Genomic DNA, 22,403 nt, shown 5'->3' with positions numbered 1-22,403 from the left:
CCCATTTCTTTAAATACTCTTAACCCTTTCATCATTTTCATTGCACTACAACATTATAATTCCAATGCCATCATCATCTTCACCTTCCTCAAAGAATAAGCTCCGATCTCCGGTGCTTGATGGAAAACTAGTCACAATTCTTAGCATCGATGGAGGTGGAATTCGCGGAATTATCCCTGCCAAGATTCTTGAATTCCTTGAATCCGAACTCCAGAAATTGGACGGCGAAGATGCTAGAATTGCAGACTACTTTGATGTAATTGCAGGGACGAGCACCGGAGGGCTGGTGACGGCCATGCTGACCGCTCCCGATGCTAATAATCGCCCTATTTACGCAGCTAAAGATATTGCTCCATTTTATGTAGAACATGGACCTAAGATTTTCCAACAGAGGTTTGTTACTTTTATTTTTGTTGAGTTGATGCATGTGAATTAGTTGTAAGATTTGATACATTGATATCAATTATCAGTGGTTGTTGTGGATGTGGATTGCTTGGATGGATGGCTGCATTAGTAGGTCCCAAATATGATGGCAATTATTTGCATGAGCTCATAAGGGAGATTTTAGGGCAGACTAGGTTGCATCACACGTTAACAAATGTTGTTGTCCCAACATTTGATATCAAGGTTATGCAGCCGACCATCTTCTCCTCCTACGAGGTCTCTCGCAGTCTATCCTTTTGTTGTTTATACAGTCGTTGCATTGGACAATTGATTTATGTACGGATGCAACAGGTGAAGTATCGGGGTTACAAGGACGCGCTACTATCCGACATATGCATCGCCACCTCTGCCGCGCCCACTTATTTTCCACCACATAGTTTTACAAACGCTGACGACTCTGGCCAGTCTTGGGATTTCAATCTCATCGATGGTGGCGTCGCTGCCAACAACCCGGTACACACTCCCACACTTGAATTATACTAATCATACGTTTGCAAATGAAACAAACAATTAAATATTCAACATTGAGTTTAAAAACAGAACTTGAACTACTATACAAGTCTTACTCTATCACGAATTAGCTTTAAGATAGAACCTTATAGAATTTTATCATGATATCAGATCGCCAACTATGGGCTAAAATATTAACTGGCCCACCAATATAGATAGGCCGAAACGAAAAAAATGACTGAAACGACCGTATTCTTGTAGACATTGGTGGCAGTGAGAGAAGTGACAAAAGAAGTATTTAGCAGAAGCGAAGATTTCTTCCCGATTCAGGCTATGGAATGCGCAAAGTTGCTGGTGATATCGCTAGGCACAGGCTCTGCGAAGCGGGAGGAGAAATATACGGCAGAAATGGCATCGAAATGGGGCGTGTTGAGCTGGCTCTTTAATGGAAATTCCACACCAATAATCGATATCTACAATCACGCTAGCACAGATATGGTCGATTATTTCTTATCAGCAATATATGAGGCTCAGACTTCTCAACAAAATTATCTACGCATTCAGGTCAATATTTTTAGTTCAAAATTCTGATAACTTATTATTCCCAAAGTTATTATATTAAGTCTTAGAGACAATTAAATTATGTATTTAATTCCTATTATAGACGCTAGAATTAGGGTTTGTCCATTGTCAATAATATGGTTGGTATCCTAATTTATTTTGTAATCTCTTTAAGAAATTCTCTAGTGTACGTAATTTGGTTGTCACAGTTTTTTCAATCTTAGATTTTGTTTCTTTTATTGCTTTTGTTGTATGCGTCATTTAAAACATGTAACACAAATTTATATAATAATTGTACAGGCTGAAAATTTAACTGGAGATAGGTCGTCGGTGGATGTCACGACGGATGAGAATCTAAATGCTCTGGTCGATATCGGAGAATGTTTGCTGCACTCTCCCTTTTCAAGAGCTAATCTGCAAACAGGAAATTTTGAGCCTGTTGTTGGCGGAGGCACAAATCAGGACGTTTTGATTAAGTAGTTAATTTACTTAATTTTTTTTTATAGTTTTAATTAATAACATGTAGTAATCTCTCATTTTTTTTTTGCTTTTTACATGTGAATATTTACTGCAGGTTTGCAAAAATGCTCTCTGATGAACAAAAATTCCGACAGTCGAAATCTCAACACAAGAACTAGAAGGGGCCTCGTAATTAATAAGTATATTGTGGATAATATGTAATGTAAATAGTATTGGTTGGGAAATTAGGACTTTAAACTATTTTGCTCTGGAATTTATTTAATTTTATTTAGGACGCATTTGGTATGGGCTAAATACATAGGAATAATTATTAGACATGTACTACTACTATTTAGACCTTCATAAAGATAAGTTGTCACATTCAATATTGACTATCACGTACATACTATTTATGTCTTAAAATCGTAATTCTTACTATTACTAATACATTTGAAAACTTGATTGCCCATTTACCTCTCCTACTATGCCTATTGCTCTCTGTTCGGCTGTAATAAATTACTACTAGCTTAATCACAATTTATCATCCAATAAATACCTAATTAATTTACTAAACATTTTCTAGTTGCGATCTACAAATTTGTGGTGGTCTTGTGGGCATGCAAGAGTTTTTCAATTAGTAGTATTAATTTAATTTTCTCTATTTTTCGTTTGTCTTGAAAAGTGAGATTGTCAGGAACTAGCTAGCCCTGACATTTATTAATCATATTAATCTTTTATATTATGAATGAATCTGTTAATACTCAGATAATTACAGATTAAATAAAACATAATTCGCTCTTAAACAAACTTATATATAACTTCTAATAATCCATCACCTATATAGTTTGTATTGAGTTGGAGCAGGGTTTATCTGTGTGACATTAAAATAGCACAAGCTTCATCCTACATAAACATTAAACCAAAAGGATGAACTTCACCATTAATAAGCCAAATCCTACATAAGCCTTAAACCAAAAGGATGAGGTATATGTAAGTAATGCAGATCACCACTTCACCATTAATAAGCAAAACACATTTCACTGTTCAAAGCTTCCTCGTGTAACAATGGAGAATACGAGATGATTCAGCCGTGCATACCTTCCATTTAGACAGAATTTGACTTCAAAATAATTTTCTCAACACAGATGCAACTTTTCCAACTCCCAACCAGAACGAACCTCATGAACACCACTCTCGAGCATTTTGGAACATACGTAGCCACGGGCTTGGGCCTTTCTTGTCCACGTCCCAGCTCGTAGGATACCAAGGATACTGCCACATCAAGAAGCAGCGTTCTGGATGAGGCATCATTGCAAGGTGCCTACCATCTGGGGAACAGATGGCTGCCACGCCTAAAGGAGAACCATTCACATTGAAAGGATACACTTCTGTGGGCTTCCCATCGTCGTCACAATATTTCACGGGGACCAAGCTTGACTTCAGTACACTGTTGAAAACATCATCATCTGGGAAATAAGCTCTTCCCTCTCCATGAGCTGCCCATACACCTAATGTACTACCTTCCATTCCTTGGAGCATCAAAGCTGGTGAATTTTCAATCTTCACACTTGAGAAACGGCATTCAAACCGTCCGGATTCATTGTGTATGAACCTCGGTTGTGATGGATCTCCATTGTCACCAAGAACACCTCCAACTTTGGGGCCTGGAACCCACCCTAAAAGAGCCATAAGCTGACATCCGTTGCAAACTCCTAAACTGAAAGTGTCTGGCCGCTCATAGAATTCTTGAAATTGAGCTAGTAGTGGCTTATTGAATCTTATAGAAGCTGCCCAACCTTTCGCTGAATCTAGTACATCGGCGTAGCTAAATCCTCCAACAAATGCAATACCTCGGAAGTCATGCAGTGAGATGCCTCCATTAAGAAGGTCAGACATAGTGACATCCCAAGGTTCAAAACCTGCAGCAAAGAAAGCAGCAGACATTTCTCTATCACCATTGCTCCCTTCTTCACGAATGATAGCAACCTTTGGTTTTGAAGTAGCATTCATGTATTTCTCATCTGTATATGACGGGGTGAAGGACAGACGCCATGAAGGCTCATGGCGACTCTTGAGGCCATCTTTCTCAAGTTCCACACAAGATGCCAATCTTTGCAATTTTTCCAACTCGAAGCTGGTTTCTTCCCACAGGTCCCTGAGCTCAGATGTTTTTTCAGTCAACTGAGAGATACCATCAATCTTTAGCTCAACTATTGGTGAGGATGTGACTTTGCCAATGATCAAGGAAGATACTCCAGCACCCACGAGTTTTTCTGTCACCACACCTACATCCTTTTTACTAACCTCAATTATGAGGCCAAGCTCCTCCGCGAAGAGTGTTTCAGATACACTACAGCTCTTTGGAGTAGTCAAATCCAAGTGAATGCCACAGTTCCCGGCAAATGCCATCTCAAGAACACTTACTAGCAATCCTCCATCACTGATATCATGACCAGCTGAAATCAAGCCTTCCTCAATCAAGTTTTGCACTGCATTGAACACACTCTTGAGGTAAGAGACGTCATCTAGATCTGGGCACTCATCCCCAACTTGACAATATACTTGTGCAAGAGCGGACCCACCAAGGCGGCGCTTTCCTTTTGCCAAATCAATGTGGAGGAGAAGACCATCATCACCAAGCTTCAAATCTGGTGTCACAGTTTTAGTTATGTCGGGACAAGTGACATAAGTACTGATAACTAGATTTCCAGGAGCCTTGACAACTTCTTCAGATGAATGAGCAGCCATAGAAAGACTATCCTTTCCACCATCAATAGCAATGCCAAGTTCGATCATTGCTTCTGAAAGAGCTATAGCAGCATCATACATTGCTGCCCCTTCACCATCCAACTTAGCTGCATACATCCAATTGCCACTCGCCTTCACATCTGAGAGAGAAGTGACCCTAGCCCAAACAAGATTTGTCAAAGCTTCTCCAACAGCTAGCCTTGCCATAGCTCCTGGATTCAGAAGACCTTTGATTGGCTGCTCCCCAATTGAGCAAGCCCCTCCAGTAATGCCAGTATAGCTTTGAGAAATTACTGCAACATCAGAAAGTGTAATCTGAAGTGGACCCACAGTTTGCTGTTGTGCAACAAGCCCTGTCACACACCTATCAACTTTGGTAGTCAGGAATCGTTTTGAAGCAATAGAAGGAAGCCTTAATACTCTTTTCAGGGACTCCATAACAGTTATCCCTGGAGCAATATCAAGTGGCTGAGGAGCATTAGCAACTCGATGAAATTCAAAAGTTTTCTGGGGCAGGTCCCCAAGTACCTTCTCGAGCTCAAGATCCACTGCAGGCAGTGGAGGAGGTAGTCCATTTGAGTTGCATTTTTCCATAGCTAAGCCATCCACAAGAGTGATCCGCCCTTCACCACTAATTGTTCCAAGGACTGCCATCGAGACTCTCTCCCTTTTACATATAGACTGTAAAATGTCACGGCTTTCAGGATTCACTAAAATAGCATCTTGCTCCTGGTACTCTGCACCCCATATCTCCAAAACTGACATGGTGTAATCACCTACTACCACTGCCCTGATATCGATGGTAGCACCCTTTGGGTATATGATTTCTTTGACAACATTACAATTCCCCCCGGCTCCCTGATCATGAATGCTAATGATAGGATTGTTCTCTTCCATTTCAATACAAGCACGAACAACTCGATATAACTTTTGTGCCATCTCTGCATCTCCGCGTTGTACAGCATTAAAATCCAGCTCAGCATCATTTTGGCCACTAACCATACTGGATGCAGCACCACCACCCATTCCAATACGGTAGGCTGGCCCTCCAATCTTGACAACTAGCATACCAATTTCAGGCTCACCCTTTGATATGTGGCTATGATCAATCTGCCCAATGCCTGCACTGAACATAATCGGCTTTAACCATTCTCGTCTTTCCCCATTTGGCAGCCTCATTCCAAAAGTCCTGGTGTAGCCCTGAATCAATGGTTCACCAAATTTGTTTCCATAATCTGATGCACCATTACTAGCATCAATGAGAATCTTCAGCGGGGAAGCCAAGTTCGAAGGATATGTGAATGACTGATCCTCCCATGGAGCATACGACCCTTCAATATTTAGATTCCCAACACAGTAACCAGCTGTAGATGCCACAATATATGAGCCCCTACCAGTTGCATGTGTATCTCTGATCCTGCCTCCGGCACCTGTCTCAGCACCGGGGTAAGGGGCCACGGCACAAGGGAAGTTATGGGTCTCAGCAGTAAACAGGATATCTAGGTCACGAGCACTCATATCCAGTGGGCACGTCAAACCTGGGTGGGTTGGCCGCAACTGATCCACAGGAAACCCTCTGATTGCACTGGAGTTATCCTTGAAGCCAATAACTGAATTGCTCGGGTTCGCTTGCAAAGTGCTCTTAACAATTTGCATAAGAGTCTTGTCCATTGGTTCCCCATCTATAACAATCTTTCCAGTAAAAAACCAATGCCTGCTATGCTCACTGTTAGACTGGGCCATATCAAATAACTCAACATTCGTCGGATTTCGCTTGATGTCATCCATGAAAAGCTTGGTGTAATACTGCAAATCTTGCTCATCAAAGGCCAAACCCATTTCTTCATTTATTTCCTCCAATGCCTTCCGGCCCTTCTCCATCACAGGTATATAACGCACTTCCTCAGGGGCCACACCTCTTTCAAAAGATGTGAGCTTCTCATTATAAACGCACTCCGTCATTCTGTCATGCACCAACGCAGCAAGGTCATTGATCTGACTCTCTACCAACGAACCACTTCCAGGGGCAAGGTACAACAAGTATCTCCTTGACCGCTCCAATCTGCTTATTTCCGTCAAACCACAAGCTCGACAAATTGATACTGCATTGGAAGACCATGCAGTGGTGAAAGACAACCGAGGGCCAACTTCTACGACAACAACACTTGAGTTTGTTCTCATCTCATCATCAAGAAAACTCTCAGTCCCCAAATTCTCAGGCTCAAAGGTTTCCCCCAATAGCCATCTAAGCACTGAATGCTTATCACTGGGAAGATCACCGTCCACACCAATATTATAACACTGCTCGGTTTTCAATCCTATAATTTGGTTCGAAACTTTAGACTGAATCAGCTTCAGAAGCTCAGCCGCTTCATTATCCTGCAGTAAAGGAACTCGATAGAAATGCACAACCTTTGCAGCAACCCTCTGAACGTGTTCCAATTCTGATTCTGTTCTCCCTGACTGGCCTACATCCTTTAAGAGCACGGCTTTAACCTTCACTTGCCTTGGTGCACCAGAAATTCTTAAAGAAGGCTGCTTTCCTGGAAACCTTCCCCATAGTAAGCAGTTAGCTTGTCTAAAGGAATGTTTAGGCAATGCCAATTTCTGCCTGTAGGCACCCTGCCGATAGAAAAGATATGAATCAGCAAAAAATTTCAAGTAAATTTTGCTATAAAACTTATAATCAATATTATAAGAGAACATACTTGTACAAATCCGGCTGCTGTGATTTCAAAAGCGGCAGCCATTGCTCCTGTGCCAGAACTATAATCACAACAAACAACTAATCAATTTTTTTCTGTAAAATCCCACCAAACACCGAAATCAACCCAATCCAAGCAAGGACGAAATTAATTGGTAAATTAACTCCTGAAACCATACCTTCTTCACGGTTTTCTAGTAGTGCAACGCCGGATATATGAGCGACAAAGGCAATTTATCTCTGTATCCCAGAAGCTGCAAACCGAAATCAATGGTGACAATGCACAATCCAGAAAATACAAATCTTTATATAATGGATTATAGTAAAACAGAGGGTTTAGGGTTTAAGGCTATGATTTTGGGGTTCTATTTCTATATGGAGAAGTATGATTTAACGGTTTTTTTTCTTTGATATTAATATTAATATTATGGTGGACTGCCATTTTAGGGGTTGTTTAAATGAATTGTATTCATAATTTTATTTTATTTTAGTGTTAAAATTGATTTAATTTATTTAACATAGAAGTATATGCCGTGCTTTTAAGCTTTTATATATCTTGGTACTAATTTTAGTTTAAGCTTTTATCTTTTACTTACTCCAATTTTTTTATAAGATTATGGCGTTGAGAAAAATCTGCAGTTTTTTCGATCCAAAATGAATAGAATCTGAATCTGAATCTGAATCTTGGAAAACTGTAGTACTCCTAATACTTTTCTTATTTTTAAAAATCTGATTACTTTTTAAATTTAATTAAAAATCAAAACAAGCACCAGATATTATAAATTAAGGAGTTAGACTATTGCAAACAAACATAGTCATTATGCATTTAAGTTCTATTTTTCTTTTACATTTTCGACACGTGAATGAACATCCCAATAAAGTTTTACACCCGTATTCTTATCTCTCATTACATCATTTGTTACTAATATATTAACTCAAAAAATCGATCTTCCACTGTAAAAATATAATTAAGTCAATAATTTAACAACTAAGCATGCAAGGGAATAATCAAATTAACTAATAAGAGATGTGCAAGATATTTGGCAACTATACGTCAATGAAATGCTACGTACGAATCACATTCACTGCACTTGCCAATTGCCATATATAGTATTTATATTATACTACCATATTTCAATCACGTTTCTTTGATAAACTTATAAAACTAATTAATCTTATGTAATATCCACATTTGCGTATTAGATAAGTTAATAAATCCGAGTAATTAAACGTTATCTATCGACCAGTTATTACCATGCAAATCTATTACCAAGCAAATTTTCTTAATCCACGTCAAATTCCTAACAATCTTATGTGGCTTTAGAATTTGTCAATTTTTTCAGAAGATAGGTTTTCATAGCTTTCCATAATCAATATACACCGAGCCGCCTCGTCAAGTTCGTTTGTAAGACAAGGGTACACTAAAACAAAAAATGAGATAGGTAATTAGCTCCAATAGTACTCAAAAATCAATCCCATTTATTTTTAGGTTTATACTAAAACCAAAACCTAAAATTTTTTCAAATTTTGTGAGTAAAAAGAGCATAATATAGAGAATATTCTTTTAAGTTTGATTGAAGTAAAATCATATTTGATGTGATATTTACACTAAAATAGGTTTGAGTTAAGTGTAAATGGTTGAAGATGCTATAATAAAATTGAAAAATATGATGATTTGCAATTGATTTGGCTATTTATAAAAAGATTGTGATTATAGACACATCAAGATTTGTATATGCTGTAATTTATTTATTAACATATAAGCTTTAAAAAAATTTCGGATATTGACCAGAGGAGAAACATTCCAAATATTAGCAGCCCATGGATAGGTAAATGCGTGGGAATTGAAGCATAGCAGAGTTTAAACGGAAACATGCATTAATTCATATACCTCTTCTATGGAGTGTTCGGTTGCTAAGATTACATCTTATGATTAAATATGTATCATGTTTGGTTCATAAGATTGACCCCCACAACTTAATCCTAGATGGATAGTCTCATGATAATTAGTCATAGCCTTCCCCCTCCAACTAAAATAATCCCACAACTTAATCCTAGATGGATAGTTTCATGATTATTAGTCATGGCAACCGAACGCCACCTATAAATACTCATAACCCTAGCTTTCATGTACATTATACACACATCGATTATTTCACTAATAATACTTGCTAGTTTAATCCCAATGTCTTCATCATCAACATCAACATCAACATCAACATCATCATCTTGTGAAGGAAAACTAATCACTATTCTGAGCATCGATGGAGGCGGCATTCGCGGTGTCATCCCTGCCAAGATTCTTGAATTCCTCGAATCCGAACTCCAGAAATTGGACGGAGAAGATGCTAGAATTGCAGACTACTTTGATGTAATTGCGGGGACGAGCACCGGAGGGCTGGTGACGGCCATGTTGACTGCTCCCGATGCCAATAATCGCCCTATTTACGCTGCAAAAGATATTGCTCCATTTTATGTACAACATGGGCCTAAGATTTTCCCAGAGAGGTTTGTTTCATTTTTGTTACTACTACTAATTAAATTGATGATGCATGATTGCATGTGAATTAGTAATATTTGTGTGATATATATGATATATTAATATTAGTAATAATTATCATTGGTTGGTTTAGGTGTGGATTGCTTGGATCGGTGGCTGCATTAGTAGGTCCCAAATATGATGGCAAGTATTTGCAAGGGCTCATAAGGGAGATTTTAGGGCAGACTCGGTTGAATCAAACCTTAACCAATGTTGTTATCCCATCATTTGATATCAACTATATGCAGCCTACCATCTTCTCTTCCTACGAGGTCATCTCTCAATCTGTCTCTTTGTTGTTTTTATATTCAATTAAATTTATGTATGGATGCAACAGGTGAAGAATCTGGGATACAAGGACGCGCTACTGTCCGACATATGCATCGCCACCTCTGCAGCGCCCACTTATTTTCCACCACATAGTTTTACAAACGCGGATGACTTAGGCCGGTCTTGGGATTTCAATCTCATTGATGGTGGTCTCGCTGCCAACAACCCGGTACACAGTCCACACTTGAATTATAATGTTTGCAAAAGAAATAAAACAAATTGTCCACATCAATCTAAAAATAGAACTGGAATCACTATATAATTAAATTTCCTTTTAGTTTTAAGTAGACTTCTACTAGTCTTATCGACTAGTCTTATGGTATCAGATCGCCAACTGTGTGCTGAAATATTAACTGATCCGTCCATATATATAGGCCGAAACATAATCACTATATAAATCCCATGGCTAGTATTGTTATCATCGATTGATTTTAAGATGGAAACACAATATGACATTCTTGTAGACGTTGGTGGCGATGAGGGAAGTCACAAAGGAAGTGGTGAGCAGAAGCGATGATTTATTCCCGATTGATCCTCTGAACTGCGCAAACCTGCTGGTGATATCGCTGGGCACGGGCTCTGTGAAGAAAGAGGAATACACAGCAAAAATGGCGTCGAAATGGGGCGTGTTGGGCTGGCTCCTTCAACGAAATTCCACACCTATAATTGATATCTACAGCCAAGCTAGCACACACATGGTAGATTATTTCTTATCAACCATGTTTCATGCTCAAACTTGTCAACAGAACTATCTCCGCATTCAGGTTAGATAAAATACTAATCAGAACGATTCTAATTTGTTCGAACAATTCTCTAAGCATATTTTGGTCGTTTTTCATTCACTACAAAAAAACAAAACTATTAAGTACATTTTTCAATAATTTTTTAATGCAATTAAGGACTTTAATTTGTTTATCTAAAATATACGACCAATGCTTCAAAAAACGTCTTTATTGTTGGTGTCCCAGCTGAAATTAGAGGACGCAAACGGAAGCGTCCTAAAAAGCAAAAGATTAAGATAATTTGTCCTTCATTTAGGAACACTTTCTTTCACCTAAATTGTTGTTTTTTAAACTTTTCCAACGCAAGTAATTGCGTCTTAATTTTTGTATCCTTAAAAACAAGTTTTTTTAGTGATTTAAGGTTTTTTCAAGTTAAATCTGTGTAGTTTTGTATCTGATATATATTTCTTTTGTTGTGTGTGTCATCTGTAACATGCAACACGAATTTTTGTAATAATTGCCCAGGCTGAAAATTTAACCGGAGATAGCTCGTCGGTGGACATTGCGACGAAGGAGAATCTGGAGAATCTAGTTGGAATCGGGGAAGGTTTGCTGAACTCTCCTTCCTCAAGTGTTAACATGCAAACAGGAAATTCTGAGCCTGCTCTTTGCGGAGGCACAAATAAGGATGCTTTAATTAGGTAATTAATTTTTTTTTTTCACATTTTTCACTTACATATATATAGTACCTTTTTTCTTTTTTTATATCTGTTTCCTTGTGATTTTTTATTGCAGGTTTGCTAAAATGCTCTCTGATGAACATAAATTCAGGCAGTCAAAATAACAGCACAAGAACTAAAATGGACCTCATAATTGATATATTGTGTATAATACTCTTTAACTGGTATTCGGTTTGGGAATTAAGTAGGAGTTTAAGTTATATTGTTCTGGCTTTTTAAATTAGTTTAGGAGTATGATTTATGGGTTAATGTATAGTACTTTGTTTGAATGTGACATCAATATGTATGTCTGCTTGTAAAATTGATGTATATTTATCTTTATTTATAACACTGATGTATATTTGATAATTGAATCAATTAATTTAATTTGCAGTGGAAGGATGTTAGTGAAATCCTCTATTAAGTTAATTTACTTAACATTTGATATGCACGAATTCCAAATAAATAAAACATAAAGAAGTTATTAGACGACCAAATCCCTTTTAATTTCCAAAATTTTCCTTTTTTTCATTTTCCGTCAATTGGATTTTAGATTTCATATAAAAAAATTGCTTAGAAAGTTGGGCTTCTTACAATTTGACTTGTCAGACATTTTGCATTAATATATATATAAAAAAAATCACTTTGCATTAACATAAGTAAATAACTAAGCGTTATCCGAAATTTTAGTATAATACTATTTTTAGTCTATGGAATAAATTAATATTGACCGAGAACCGAACTCGATTATAGATATTAATTTATTCGGGTGGTGGACATTAATTATTAATTTACTATGATCAAATTTAATTTGTGATATCATATTCAAATACATTAGCCAGTAAGATCACATTATTAGTATTATTATCTTATTTAATTAGGTCAACTTTTCAAATGATCTATTCACGGTCGCCCATATAAAATTAAATGGCATATACGAATAACGTGAAAAACTATGAATCATGCATATAATAAAATTTAAAAATCAAATTGACAGACTAAATTACCGATATTGTAAGCTGAACATGAATTCAAGTACTAGTTCCTTAGCTACCCATGCCAAACATCATCTAATAAACTACCATGCCAAATATCATCAAATAAAACTAAGTAATTGTACTGAGTCACACAGGCCGGCCGTGTAACCCAATAGTATAATTTAAATAATTTTCATTTTGAACAAATTAAGTAATTGTACTAAGTCACATAGATCGTGTAACCCAATACAATTTAAATATTTTCGTTTTGAACAAATTAAGTAATTGTACTGAGTCACACACACCAATTTAGAGAAGTTCATATTCAAACAGATTGCTCAATTTGTAGCGAATAAATCAATTTAAGACCAATTTAGAGAAGCCTATCTGGAATGATCAGACTGAACCTGCAAATTTAGTACTATACTAATTTACCAAGTCAACCTTCGACAGTCGTGTAGTTGCCCAAGAAACGTGATTATTCATGTATTAGCATTTAATAATTCCAATTGTTATCTACATTCTAACATGATGGAACCACTAATATTTCTTAATCACCAGAAACTAACCCTGTCAATGTTGAAGCGTGGGGGGATCATGATAATTTCTTGCGCAAGTTTCCTAATTAATTAGATAATTTGATTTCCTCTATAAATAGAAACCCCTGAGTTGTGATAATTTCATAAGCAATTACAAAAATTAAGAGATACTTTGACATTCAATTCAATGGCATTGGCATCATCATCTTCCTTCAGAAAAGTACTTCCCCCAGCTAATGGAAGGCTAATCACAATTCTTAGCATCGACGGGGGCGGAATTCGCGGCATAATCCCTGCCAAGATTCTTGAGTTTCTCGAATCCGAGCTCCAGGTAAACTCACGTTCATGTGCAATTTTTTTTGGCGTAAACTTATAGTACAACGTTTAATTGGGATCGTTGGTCAGAAATTGGACGGTGAAGATGCTAGAATCGTCGACTATTTTGATGTTATAGCCGGAACAAGCACAGGAGGGCTTATGACAACCATGTTGACGGCACCAGATGCTAATAACAGACCGTTATACGCTGCTAAAGACATTGCTCCATTTTATGTGAACAATGGGCCTAAGATCTTTCCGCAGTATGATTATTTCCTAGTGTACTATTTTCTCTATGTTTTTATTTTTAATTAGGGTTTTGAATATTAAAAAGGGATATTAATTTGTAGGCCCTTTGGATCGTTTGGAAGCACGGTTGCTCAATTGGGAGGACCCAAATACGATGGGAAGTATTTACACCAATTGTTGAGAGATGGTTTAGGAGAGAGCCGGTTGCATGACACCTTAACCGACGTTGTCATCCCGACCTTCGACATTAAGTTAATGCAGCCAACTATCTTCTCCTCTTACGAGGTCGCGGGTCTCTCTATCTCTCTCATATTTTATTGTTTACCCATGTTGCCCTTGTGAAAATATTGAAATATTCTATATACTATAATGATATCGCAAATTTTAGACCTAAACTGTTTGTTTTAGATCATCCAACGACTTAAATTATGTTTAATTTTATATTAGGTAGTCGGTCTCATCCTGGTGCAACCATATACATATATATATAGATAGGGTTGTTATCTATGATGGTGAAAAATAGTGAATTTAATTGTTACAAATGTAGATGTATAAAGAGCTAAATCAAGAGAGGAAATTAAGTGTGTTTTTAACTTTTAATTTGACTTGAAATCCAAGCATTATAAATATAAAATCGTTCATTGGTTGATAATCAGAATATTTTCGTACCATGAGATGTATATATATGGAGATAATATAAAATAGTAGTATTGAATTTATCAACATAGCAATAATATTATTGTTTATATGATCTAATGGTTTTTCAAAAAGTCAAAACCCTTACAAATGGAATTGTTGAATGACCATTTATTTTTAATATGCAGGTAAAGAATTCACCTTTCATGGATGCACTATTGTCGGACATATGCATCGGCACCTCCGCCGCGCCAACCATCTTTCCGGCCCATCATTTCACAAACTCCGACTCCTCCGGCCAGTCCCAGGATTTCCATCTCATCGACGGAGGTGTAGCTGCTAACAACCCGGTATATACTTATTACTCCTTTCGTCCTAGCTAGTTGTTATATGTTACTTAAATCATTTTCTTTTCCGCGACAAAAAAAATTATATTTAATCTTTCTTATTCTATTTTTTTATTTTACTTTATTTTTAATTTCTCTATCGCACTTTATTCCCTTCACATCATTATACACAATTTTTCTTTTATCTTCAATGATCAACCAAACTACTGTCTAAAACTGGAATTTTTTTTTTATTCTTAAGACATTAGTAGCAATAAGAGAAGCCATGAAAGAAACGATGAGAAACTTCCCAGATTACTTCCCGGTTCGGCCGCTCAACTTCGACAAATTGCTAGTGATCTCACTGGGAACTGGCGCCGACAAGGAAGAGCAGAAATACACGGCGGAGCAGGCAGCGAAATGGGGCATCTTCAGCTGGTTGGTTCAGGGGAATTCCTCACCGGTGATCGACATTTACAACCAGTCGAATAAAGATATGGTCGACTACTTCTTACAAGTTGTTTTCCAGTCACTTCAATCCGAAGATAACTACCTCCGCATTCAAGTAAATACTCTCTTCGTCCATCATTAAATATATGATTTTGCCAAAAATGGACATTGTTAATAAAATAATCTCATTTCAATTTTTATATTTCCACTGACTCATTCTATTATCATTTACTATTATAAAATTAATATAAAAATGAGACTCGTATTCTAATAGTGTACTTTTCATGTAGGATGAGTCGCTGACGGGGTCGGCCTCTTCTATTGATGTTACGACGAAGGCGAATTTGGATGAGTTGGTGAGAATTGGGGAGAATTTGTTGGGCAAGCCAGCTTCTAGGGTTAATTTGCAAACCGGAAGGTCCGAGCCTATACCTAATGGAGGCACAAATCAGGAAGCTCTGATCAAGTAATATACATATATTTTCTCATATTAATATATTTGAATTAAACTTATCTTAATTTATTTTATTCGTATATTAATTGCAGGTTTGCAACAATGTTATCTGAGGAACAGAAGATCCGAAGGTCCAGCTCACAAACAGCAGAATAAATTATAAGTAAATCATGATGAAGATATTTAATTGTAATGATGTTATTCTTTCTTATTTATTAGTAAGAAAAGTTCATAATAATGTACTCTAATAAAATAAACTCTCTGATGTATTTGGTATAGATTTTTGGTTGTGTGAATAATTTTTTATTTACTAGCCATTTAGGACACTACTTGTTTCTTCTTTGAATTTCAATGGGGTTTGTTATTTACTAGCCATTAAGATGGGCCTAAACCACAGTTCACATTCGACTCGATTGGGCCAATAACTTACCGATCCATTTGTGACTAAACATCGATTTTTTTCATTTAGCTAATTTCATATAGTTTAACTTTACTCTATTGAAAATTGAAAATTGAAAATTATTATAATATCATTCATTTTATAAATTATATAAAAATGAAACTCGATCATTTATTTAAAATATAAAAATAAAAAATTAAGCTTTGATATTTATATAATTTATAAAAATAATAATATGAACAATAACTACTCCATTCATTCCATGTTAATAAAGTCATTTTCTATTTTAAAAGTTTCAACATAATTGAGTTATTTATAATTTTAGCATAAAATAATCATTTCTCTTATTTTATTATCTCTTCATCTCTCTTACTTTATTCTATATTATTTTATTCACCGTTCACTTAACACACTATTCTTAAACTATATATCGAAAAATATGCCTCTATTACATGGAACTAAAGAAGTACTATTTGGTTATTGAAATAAAAATAATTGTATAAACATGAAATAAATAATGCTAATATAAATTAAAAAAGAACGATGCATACACAAAATATCAAACATAACGAAATAAAGGTAGACGTATTTAACATATGGTCCTCTACATTCCGGTCCATCTCCATCATCATTAATCTATGATGATTTTATGGCCACGCCTATTTTTACACCAATTATTGCCTTCACTTCTCTGTCGGGTCATTTTCATCACTAGTGTGGAAAAATATACTATAACGATTAATCGGGAAAAGAGATCGTTTGGGCCGTGTTGTAGATTTGAGAATATTAAAAGGAGTATTATAAATTTATAATTGACCAGTCCAAATTCCAATATATATCAAAGGTCATAGTAAAATAGAATATGTATTATCCAGTGTTTTAAAACCGGCGGTCGGACCGGTAACTGGTTTTTATGTTTAAAAGCTTGTTCAAAATATGATTCTAGAGGGAATTGAACCCTAGACCTCTAGGTAATAAACCAACACCTCTACCACTCCACCACATAGTCTTGAATGAAATATTGTGAACATTAATTATTGTTATATATTAACTCTATAATTTTTTGTCCACACAAATTAATAATTTGTGTTTAGTTTTATACTTAAAAATAATTTTTAGTTATGATATGTTTAATTTTAATTATAAGCCAATAAATTTTATTTTTATTGATGTAATATGGAGTATATATTATTAATATAGTTTATTACTCCATATTTACTAATAATTCAAGTTTAATTTTATGTAATAACTAATAATACTATTATAGTATATATTTATCCAAATTAACTAAAAATTGATATTTAGTTTTATATATTGTCTATAATATTATTTAACCATATAAATGTTTTGAGATAATATGAATTTTATCTATTTATTATATGTAAAATATGTACTTTTTTTGGCTACATTAATTAAAATTTTATATATTTAATAAATATTTAAATTTTACCATTCACTTACTTTAAATACTCTTAATATTTAATTTACTTAAAATATTTACTATATATTTTTGTTATATGTTAATATTAATTGTAATATATGCTCACCAAATTTAATATATTTTGTAAGATCATATTTAATTTTATTTTTGCAAGGTAAAACGGTTCGACCAGTGATTGAACCGGTCGGACCGGTTGAACCGTGAACAAATAGCCTCACCGGTTCACCGGCTGATCCGATTTTTAAAACATTGGTATTATCCAATATAGGTCCCCTACCAAACGGCAAATACATAGCTTGCTATCACTGCCTGGACCATTCTAATTTACTTTACCTGCTATGATATAACGTCTCCTTTTATTTTAAAGAAATATATATTGGACATTAAAAAGAAGACCATGGGCTAAAATGTGGATCAAAAGGGGCCATATGCAAAAATGTAGTACTGATTTTTTTTAATAAGATTAATAGTAATAGTTTACTATGTAATTCTTTAATGATTCGAACTTCCTGTAAGTGATGTGGCAATTCGAACAATATCAATCTATCGTGGGAAGGTGATGAAGCATTTTAGCAACTATTCATCAATTTAGTTAAAAGGTGATAAATAAAGAATTTTTTTTTTTTTAACCTCTGATCTCAATGTATCTTAGCAAAGTATAATACTCCCTCCGTCCCATTAAAGATGACCCACTTTTCTTTTTGGTTTGTCCCAACCAATCAAGATGACTCATTACTTAAAATAGAAACCTCTTTATCTCTACTTTATTCTCTCTCTCTTACTTTACTCTCTCTATTTAACACACAAAATAAAGTTGCATAAAATCTCGTGCCGTCCAAGAAATGAGTCATCTTCCTTTGGACGGAGGGAGTACTAGACATTCACCCTCGAATTGTGCGGATAATTTTTTTTTCTTTTTTATTAAAAAAAACCAAAAATAATTTCTCACTACATATGACTCAGGACCATTGGATTTATCGGTCCAGATCATCTACAACTTTTTCTACAACATCCCCTACTCCACCCCTCACAAATATAAATAATGGCCCACTATCATATTTTATATTTGCGAGGGATGGAGTAGGGGATATTGTAGGAAAAATTGTAGGCCAGATCGGTAATTGTCAGATAAGTTGGCGCGCATTAACGGCACACAAGTTGAAAAAGTTGCGTCCGCAGCGTGCACCCTCCCTGCCCCGAGTATACATATTTACACATTTCGCGTTCATTTACATTTTACATGTAGGAGAGAGAGAAGGGTTCATGAGATTTGCGACTTAAAAGAGGAGATCTTAGCAGACCAAGCAAAGGCGGCTGCGAATTTAATTCTTGGGGTTGGTGGACTATAATCTGTCACAACATTTATGGCATCACCTCACCGCATTTCGCATATTTTCTCTTAATTGCTCCTTCTCGACTCAGACAAAAATTGGGCTACGCTGCTTGCAGTTGCAGCAGAGATTTTTGGTGGGTTTTGTTTCTTTGTGTTTGTTTTGCTCTGGTCGGAGAGGGACTCATAATGTGTGGTGGAATAACGTAAAGATTCCTTCTTTTGTCTTGTTTAGGCAGCAGTGACTGATTTTCTGTTATTGCAGTTTCTTGCTCTTTTAGGAGTTGTACGTATTTTGCTTGCTACAATTTGTTCATTGCAAGTTCCAAGGTTGAAGCAGAACAAGTTGAAGAAATTAAATTCAAAGATGAAGTATATGAAGCTGGGGTCCAAACCAGATGCTTTTCAAGCTGAAGGGAACTGTGTGAGGTAAATATGTATGTGTGTGAGTGAGCTTTCCAAATGTGAATGAATCATGAAATTATGCTCCTGTAGTTTTAGTGTTCATCTCAAAGTTTCCCCCTTTCTTGAATACATGTTTGCTAAAATGGAACGTTACCTATTTACCGTTGCTGTAAAAATGTGTTTTGTTTTTTTGAATCATGATCCTATGTTAATTACTCCTAATATATTCGGCAGTTAAAAGCTAGTATAATTGTTTTAGTTATTCGAATGTCTCACTTTCATTATTTAAACATTGAGTACACTTTATGTGGAGGGCCTATTGGAACTGTAAAGTGTGACACCTACTAAGCCTAAGGTTACATGTTAATGTAATTTATTTCAGAAGATTAGAAAGTAGCTTGTATGTTGTTGATCACCTTTTCTCTTCATTTTTTTAATCTTCCTTTTTTGGTGGCCATGCTGCCTCATTCCTTTTGATTCAACTGCAGAAATTTATACATCATGTTCTAGTTTTAAGGTGATGATATAGATCAGTGATGGATTAAATTAAAATTCAAGCACCATTAATGAAATTTTCAGTCTTAATCCTAGCTATAAACAGTTCCACTTAAATGTTCTCTGCAAACACTAAAATGTAATTGTAACTTCCTAGAATTATATGCAATTTGGTGTACAAAATTTTTGATAGTCATTCTGAGTAACACTTTGAGTTTGAACTCATTCATATAATGCAACTTCTACTCATGAATGTTCAAAGCCACTTGAATGGTTATCTGTTGAACTTGGTTGAGTTCGATTGCATTTTAACAAGTATCTCTATGTATCATATGCATTCAAAATCCATTGACACTTGACAGATATGCTCTTGTTGTGTAACGCCTTATTATTTCTGCAGCTTGTCACAATGTATGGTAACTCTTGTACAATTTGCTGCAGGTACGTGTCGTCTGAATTGGATACCGATGTCATCATAAGTGTTGGAGATGTGAAGTTCCTTCTCCATAAGGTGACATTTTGTGGAACTAAGTGTTAGGAATGAAATTCACCTATTCCTTCGAATGTTTACTGCTTCTTGCTGATTATTTTCCTACTAACCATGTTTAATTGTGGAATTTTCTGTTTGGATCTACCTTTCCAGTTTCCTCTCTTGGCCAAGAGCAATAAGTTACGAAAGCTGGTATCAGAAGTGAGCGAAGAAAGTCCTGATGAAATCCGCTTGGCTGATTTCCCCGGTGGCCCTAATGCATTTGAAATATGTGCTAAATTCTGTTATGGCGTTACAGTGACTCTCAACCCCTACAACGTTGTGGCTGCACGCTGTGCAGCAGAGTATCTTGAAATGTCTGAGGATTTCGACAGAGGAAACCTGATCCTAAAGATCGACATATTCCTCAACTCCAGTGTTCTACGCAACTGGAAAGATTCCATCATCGTCCTACAGACCTCCAAGTCTCTCCTCCCATGGTCTGAGAATTTGAAGATAGTCGGTAGGTGCATTGATTCAATAGCATCCAAAACCTCTGTGGATCCTTCACTGGTCACCTGGTCTTACACGTACAACAGAAGACTGGCAACATCAGACCAAATAATCCGCAGTGGGCTGAAGTTATCCGAGAGGATGGAGTCTGTCCCTAGAGATTGGTGGATCGAAGATATCTGTGAGCTGGACATTGACCTGTACAAGAGAGTCATGCTCGCGATAAAATCCAAAGGTAGAATGGACGGAGGCATGATTGGGAAGGCGTTGAAGGCTTATGCCATGAGATGGCTGCCAGATTCTGTCGATGCAGTGGTGTCTGAAGTGCATATCAACAGAAACAAATCTTTAGTCGAAACTATAATCTGCTTGCTTACTTCGGATAAAGGAATCAGCTGTGCCTGCAGTTTCTTACTGAAACTACTCAAAGTTGCTATTCTCATAGAAGCTGATGATTCATCAAGAGAAGAGCTGATAAAGAACATCAGTTTAAAACTAGACGATGCTTCAGTCAGTGATCTCTTGATCCCGGCAAGGCCTCCTCAGTCAACCATCTACGACATTGAGCTTGTTCAACGCCTTGTGGATTTGTTTGTGGAGAATGAGATGAGTAAGAAGGATAAGACGATGACTGAGAAGAATGGGAGTGATTTTGTTTTAGGGCATGGATCTTGGTTAAAAGTTGGGAAGATCATAGACAGTTATCTTGCAGCAGTTGCTTGTGACGTGAATCTCACCGCGTCCAGTTTCATCAAGCTGTCCAAGTCAGTTCCTGAGATGGCTAGACCGATTCACAATGGATTGTACGGTGCCATTGACATCTTTCTGAAGGTGCAATCTTTTTTCAAACTTTTCAACTTTTATGCAATAATTTTGCAAAATTGAAAATTTTGTATATATTGCAGGAGCATAGTGGAATAACAAAATCTGAGAAGAAGAGCTTGTGTGGGCTAATGGACGTGAAGAAATTGACGACGGACGCCACCATGCACGCGGCTCAGAACGAGCAGCTACCACTACGCGTGGTGGTGCAAGTTCTGTTCTTCGAACAGGCAAGGACAGCAGTGGCTAATCACGCCTTCAGCAACAGCGATGAGCTGCAAACGGTGCCTACAAACTGCAAATCCCTGAGCAAACAGATGGATGAGCTGAAAGTGAAAGCAGAGGAGTCAGTGAAAAATGGAAAGCTTATTAAGAAACGTAGCAAGAACAGAGGATCTAGTGCGCAGCTGCTGCCATCGCGTTCGAGGAGAATATTCGGAAGGCTGTGGGTTGCGGGGAAAGGGCTGCCCAACGGTGATAACAAGAGCCCTGAAACTTCGGGGAGTTCTCAGAGCCCGACTTCTATGATCAGAGGAGAAACAAAGTCATCTGGCTTGTCAAAGAGGCATCGGAGGCACTCGATTTCGTGATATAAGTGTGAAGAGGTAGTAGGATCTCCATTGCTGCTGTAGGAAAGATAATCTTGTTGGTGTTGCTTTTCATCTCTTGCACATCATTGTATTTGTATCAATCGGTTGCATTCATTTAGTACACAAGGATTTCATCTTAGAAGGACAAATGGAAACTTGATTGAAAAATAAAGAGAAATTAATGCCAGTAAATCCAAGAAAGTCAATGAGAAACGCATGAGATCTGCTCATCATTTATCAGGGCCAAGATTCTATTTTTATTTATTTCATCTTAAGAAATGCCGTGTTTTTCTTGTTTCTCACTGCAAGTGGA

General features: G+C 36.5%; 5 protein-coding genes across 7 annotated transcripts; 4 read left to right on the top strand and 1 right to left on the bottom strand.

The window, feature by feature from the left end:
* The first annotated feature begins 35 nt into the window (after positions 1 to 35).
* LOC125215563 (patatin-like protein 2) lies at positions 36 to 2,318 on the top strand. The gene is made up of 6 exons (XM_048117013.2): positions 36 to 393; positions 471 to 660; positions 736 to 897; positions 1,156 to 1,458; positions 1,756 to 1,931; positions 2,030 to 2,318. The coding sequence occupies exons 1-6, from the start codon at positions 65 to 67 to the stop codon at positions 2,091 to 2,093; spliced, it is 1,224 nt and encodes a 407-aa protein (XP_047972970.1). The 5' UTR covers positions 36 to 64; the 3' UTR covers positions 2,094 to 2,318.
* Positions 2,319 to 2,739: 421 nt separating this feature from the next.
* LOC125215035 (putative phosphoribosylformylglycinamidine synthase, chloroplastic/mitochondrial) lies at positions 2,740 to 7,720 on the bottom strand. Its single transcript, XM_048116326.2, has 3 exons — positions 7,546 to 7,720; positions 7,371 to 7,428; positions 2,740 to 7,284 (listed from the first exon to the last, which is right to left on the bottom strand). The coding sequence occupies exons 2-3, from the start codon at positions 7,410 to 7,412 to the stop codon at positions 3,094 to 3,096; spliced, it is 4,233 nt and encodes a 1,410-aa protein (XP_047972283.2). The 5' UTR covers positions 7,413 to 7,428; positions 7,546 to 7,720; the 3' UTR covers positions 2,740 to 3,093.
* A 1,831-nt stretch (positions 7,721 to 9,551) lies between these two features.
* On the top strand, positions 9,552 to 11,801 carry LOC125215029 (patatin-like protein 2). Its single transcript, XM_048116312.2, has 6 exons — positions 9,552 to 9,874; positions 10,000 to 10,177; positions 10,243 to 10,404; positions 10,700 to 10,999; positions 11,483 to 11,658; positions 11,753 to 11,801. The coding sequence occupies exons 1-6, from the start codon at positions 9,552 to 9,554 to the stop codon at positions 11,799 to 11,801; spliced, it is 1,188 nt and encodes a 395-aa protein (XP_047972269.2).
* Positions 11,802 to 13,353: 1,552 nt separating this feature from the next.
* On the top strand, positions 13,354 to 15,867 carry LOC125216244 (patatin-like protein 1). The gene is made up of 7 exons (XM_048117902.2): positions 13,354 to 13,523; positions 13,598 to 13,773; positions 13,861 to 14,044; positions 14,584 to 14,745; positions 14,984 to 15,286; positions 15,462 to 15,637; positions 15,718 to 15,867. Exons 1-7 carry the CDS (start codon positions 13,380 to 13,382, stop codon positions 15,779 to 15,781), a joined length of 1,209 nt encoding a protein of 402 aa, XP_047973859.2. The 5' UTR covers positions 13,354 to 13,379; the 3' UTR covers positions 15,782 to 15,867.
* Positions 15,868 to 18,653: 2,786 nt separating this feature from the next.
* LOC125212234 (phototropic-responsive NPH3 family protein NPY1-like) lies at positions 18,654 to 22,282 on the top strand. 3 transcript variants are annotated; one of them, XM_048112337.2, is made up of 5 exons: positions 18,655 to 18,933; positions 19,062 to 19,225; positions 20,138 to 20,207; positions 20,340 to 21,509; positions 21,584 to 22,282. In XM_048112337.2, the coding sequence occupies exons 2-5, from the start codon at positions 19,164 to 19,166 to the stop codon at positions 22,088 to 22,090; spliced, it is 1,809 nt and encodes a 602-aa protein (XP_047968294.2). In that variant the 5' UTR covers positions 18,655 to 18,933; positions 19,062 to 19,163; the 3' UTR covers positions 22,091 to 22,282. The 3 variants fall into 3 exon arrangements, with proteins under 3 accessions (XP_088924672.1, XP_047968294.2, XP_088924673.1); XM_089068547.1 differs by having other exon boundaries at positions 18,669 to 18,800; XM_089068546.1 differs by having other exon boundaries at positions 18,654 to 19,233.
* Positions 22,283 to 22,403: the final 121 nt, after the last annotated feature.

This window comes from Salvia hispanica, chromosome 3, assembly GCF_029641045.1.
Source record: "Salvia hispanica isolate PSC_SH4W2 chromosome 3, Shi_PSC_v1, whole genome shotgun sequence".
NCBI lineage: Eukaryota > Viridiplantae > Streptophyta > Magnoliopsida > Lamiales > Lamiaceae > Salvia > Salvia hispanica.
Note: the sequence above shows the minus strand (reverse complement) of the source record. Positions and strands in the feature narration are given on the sequence as shown.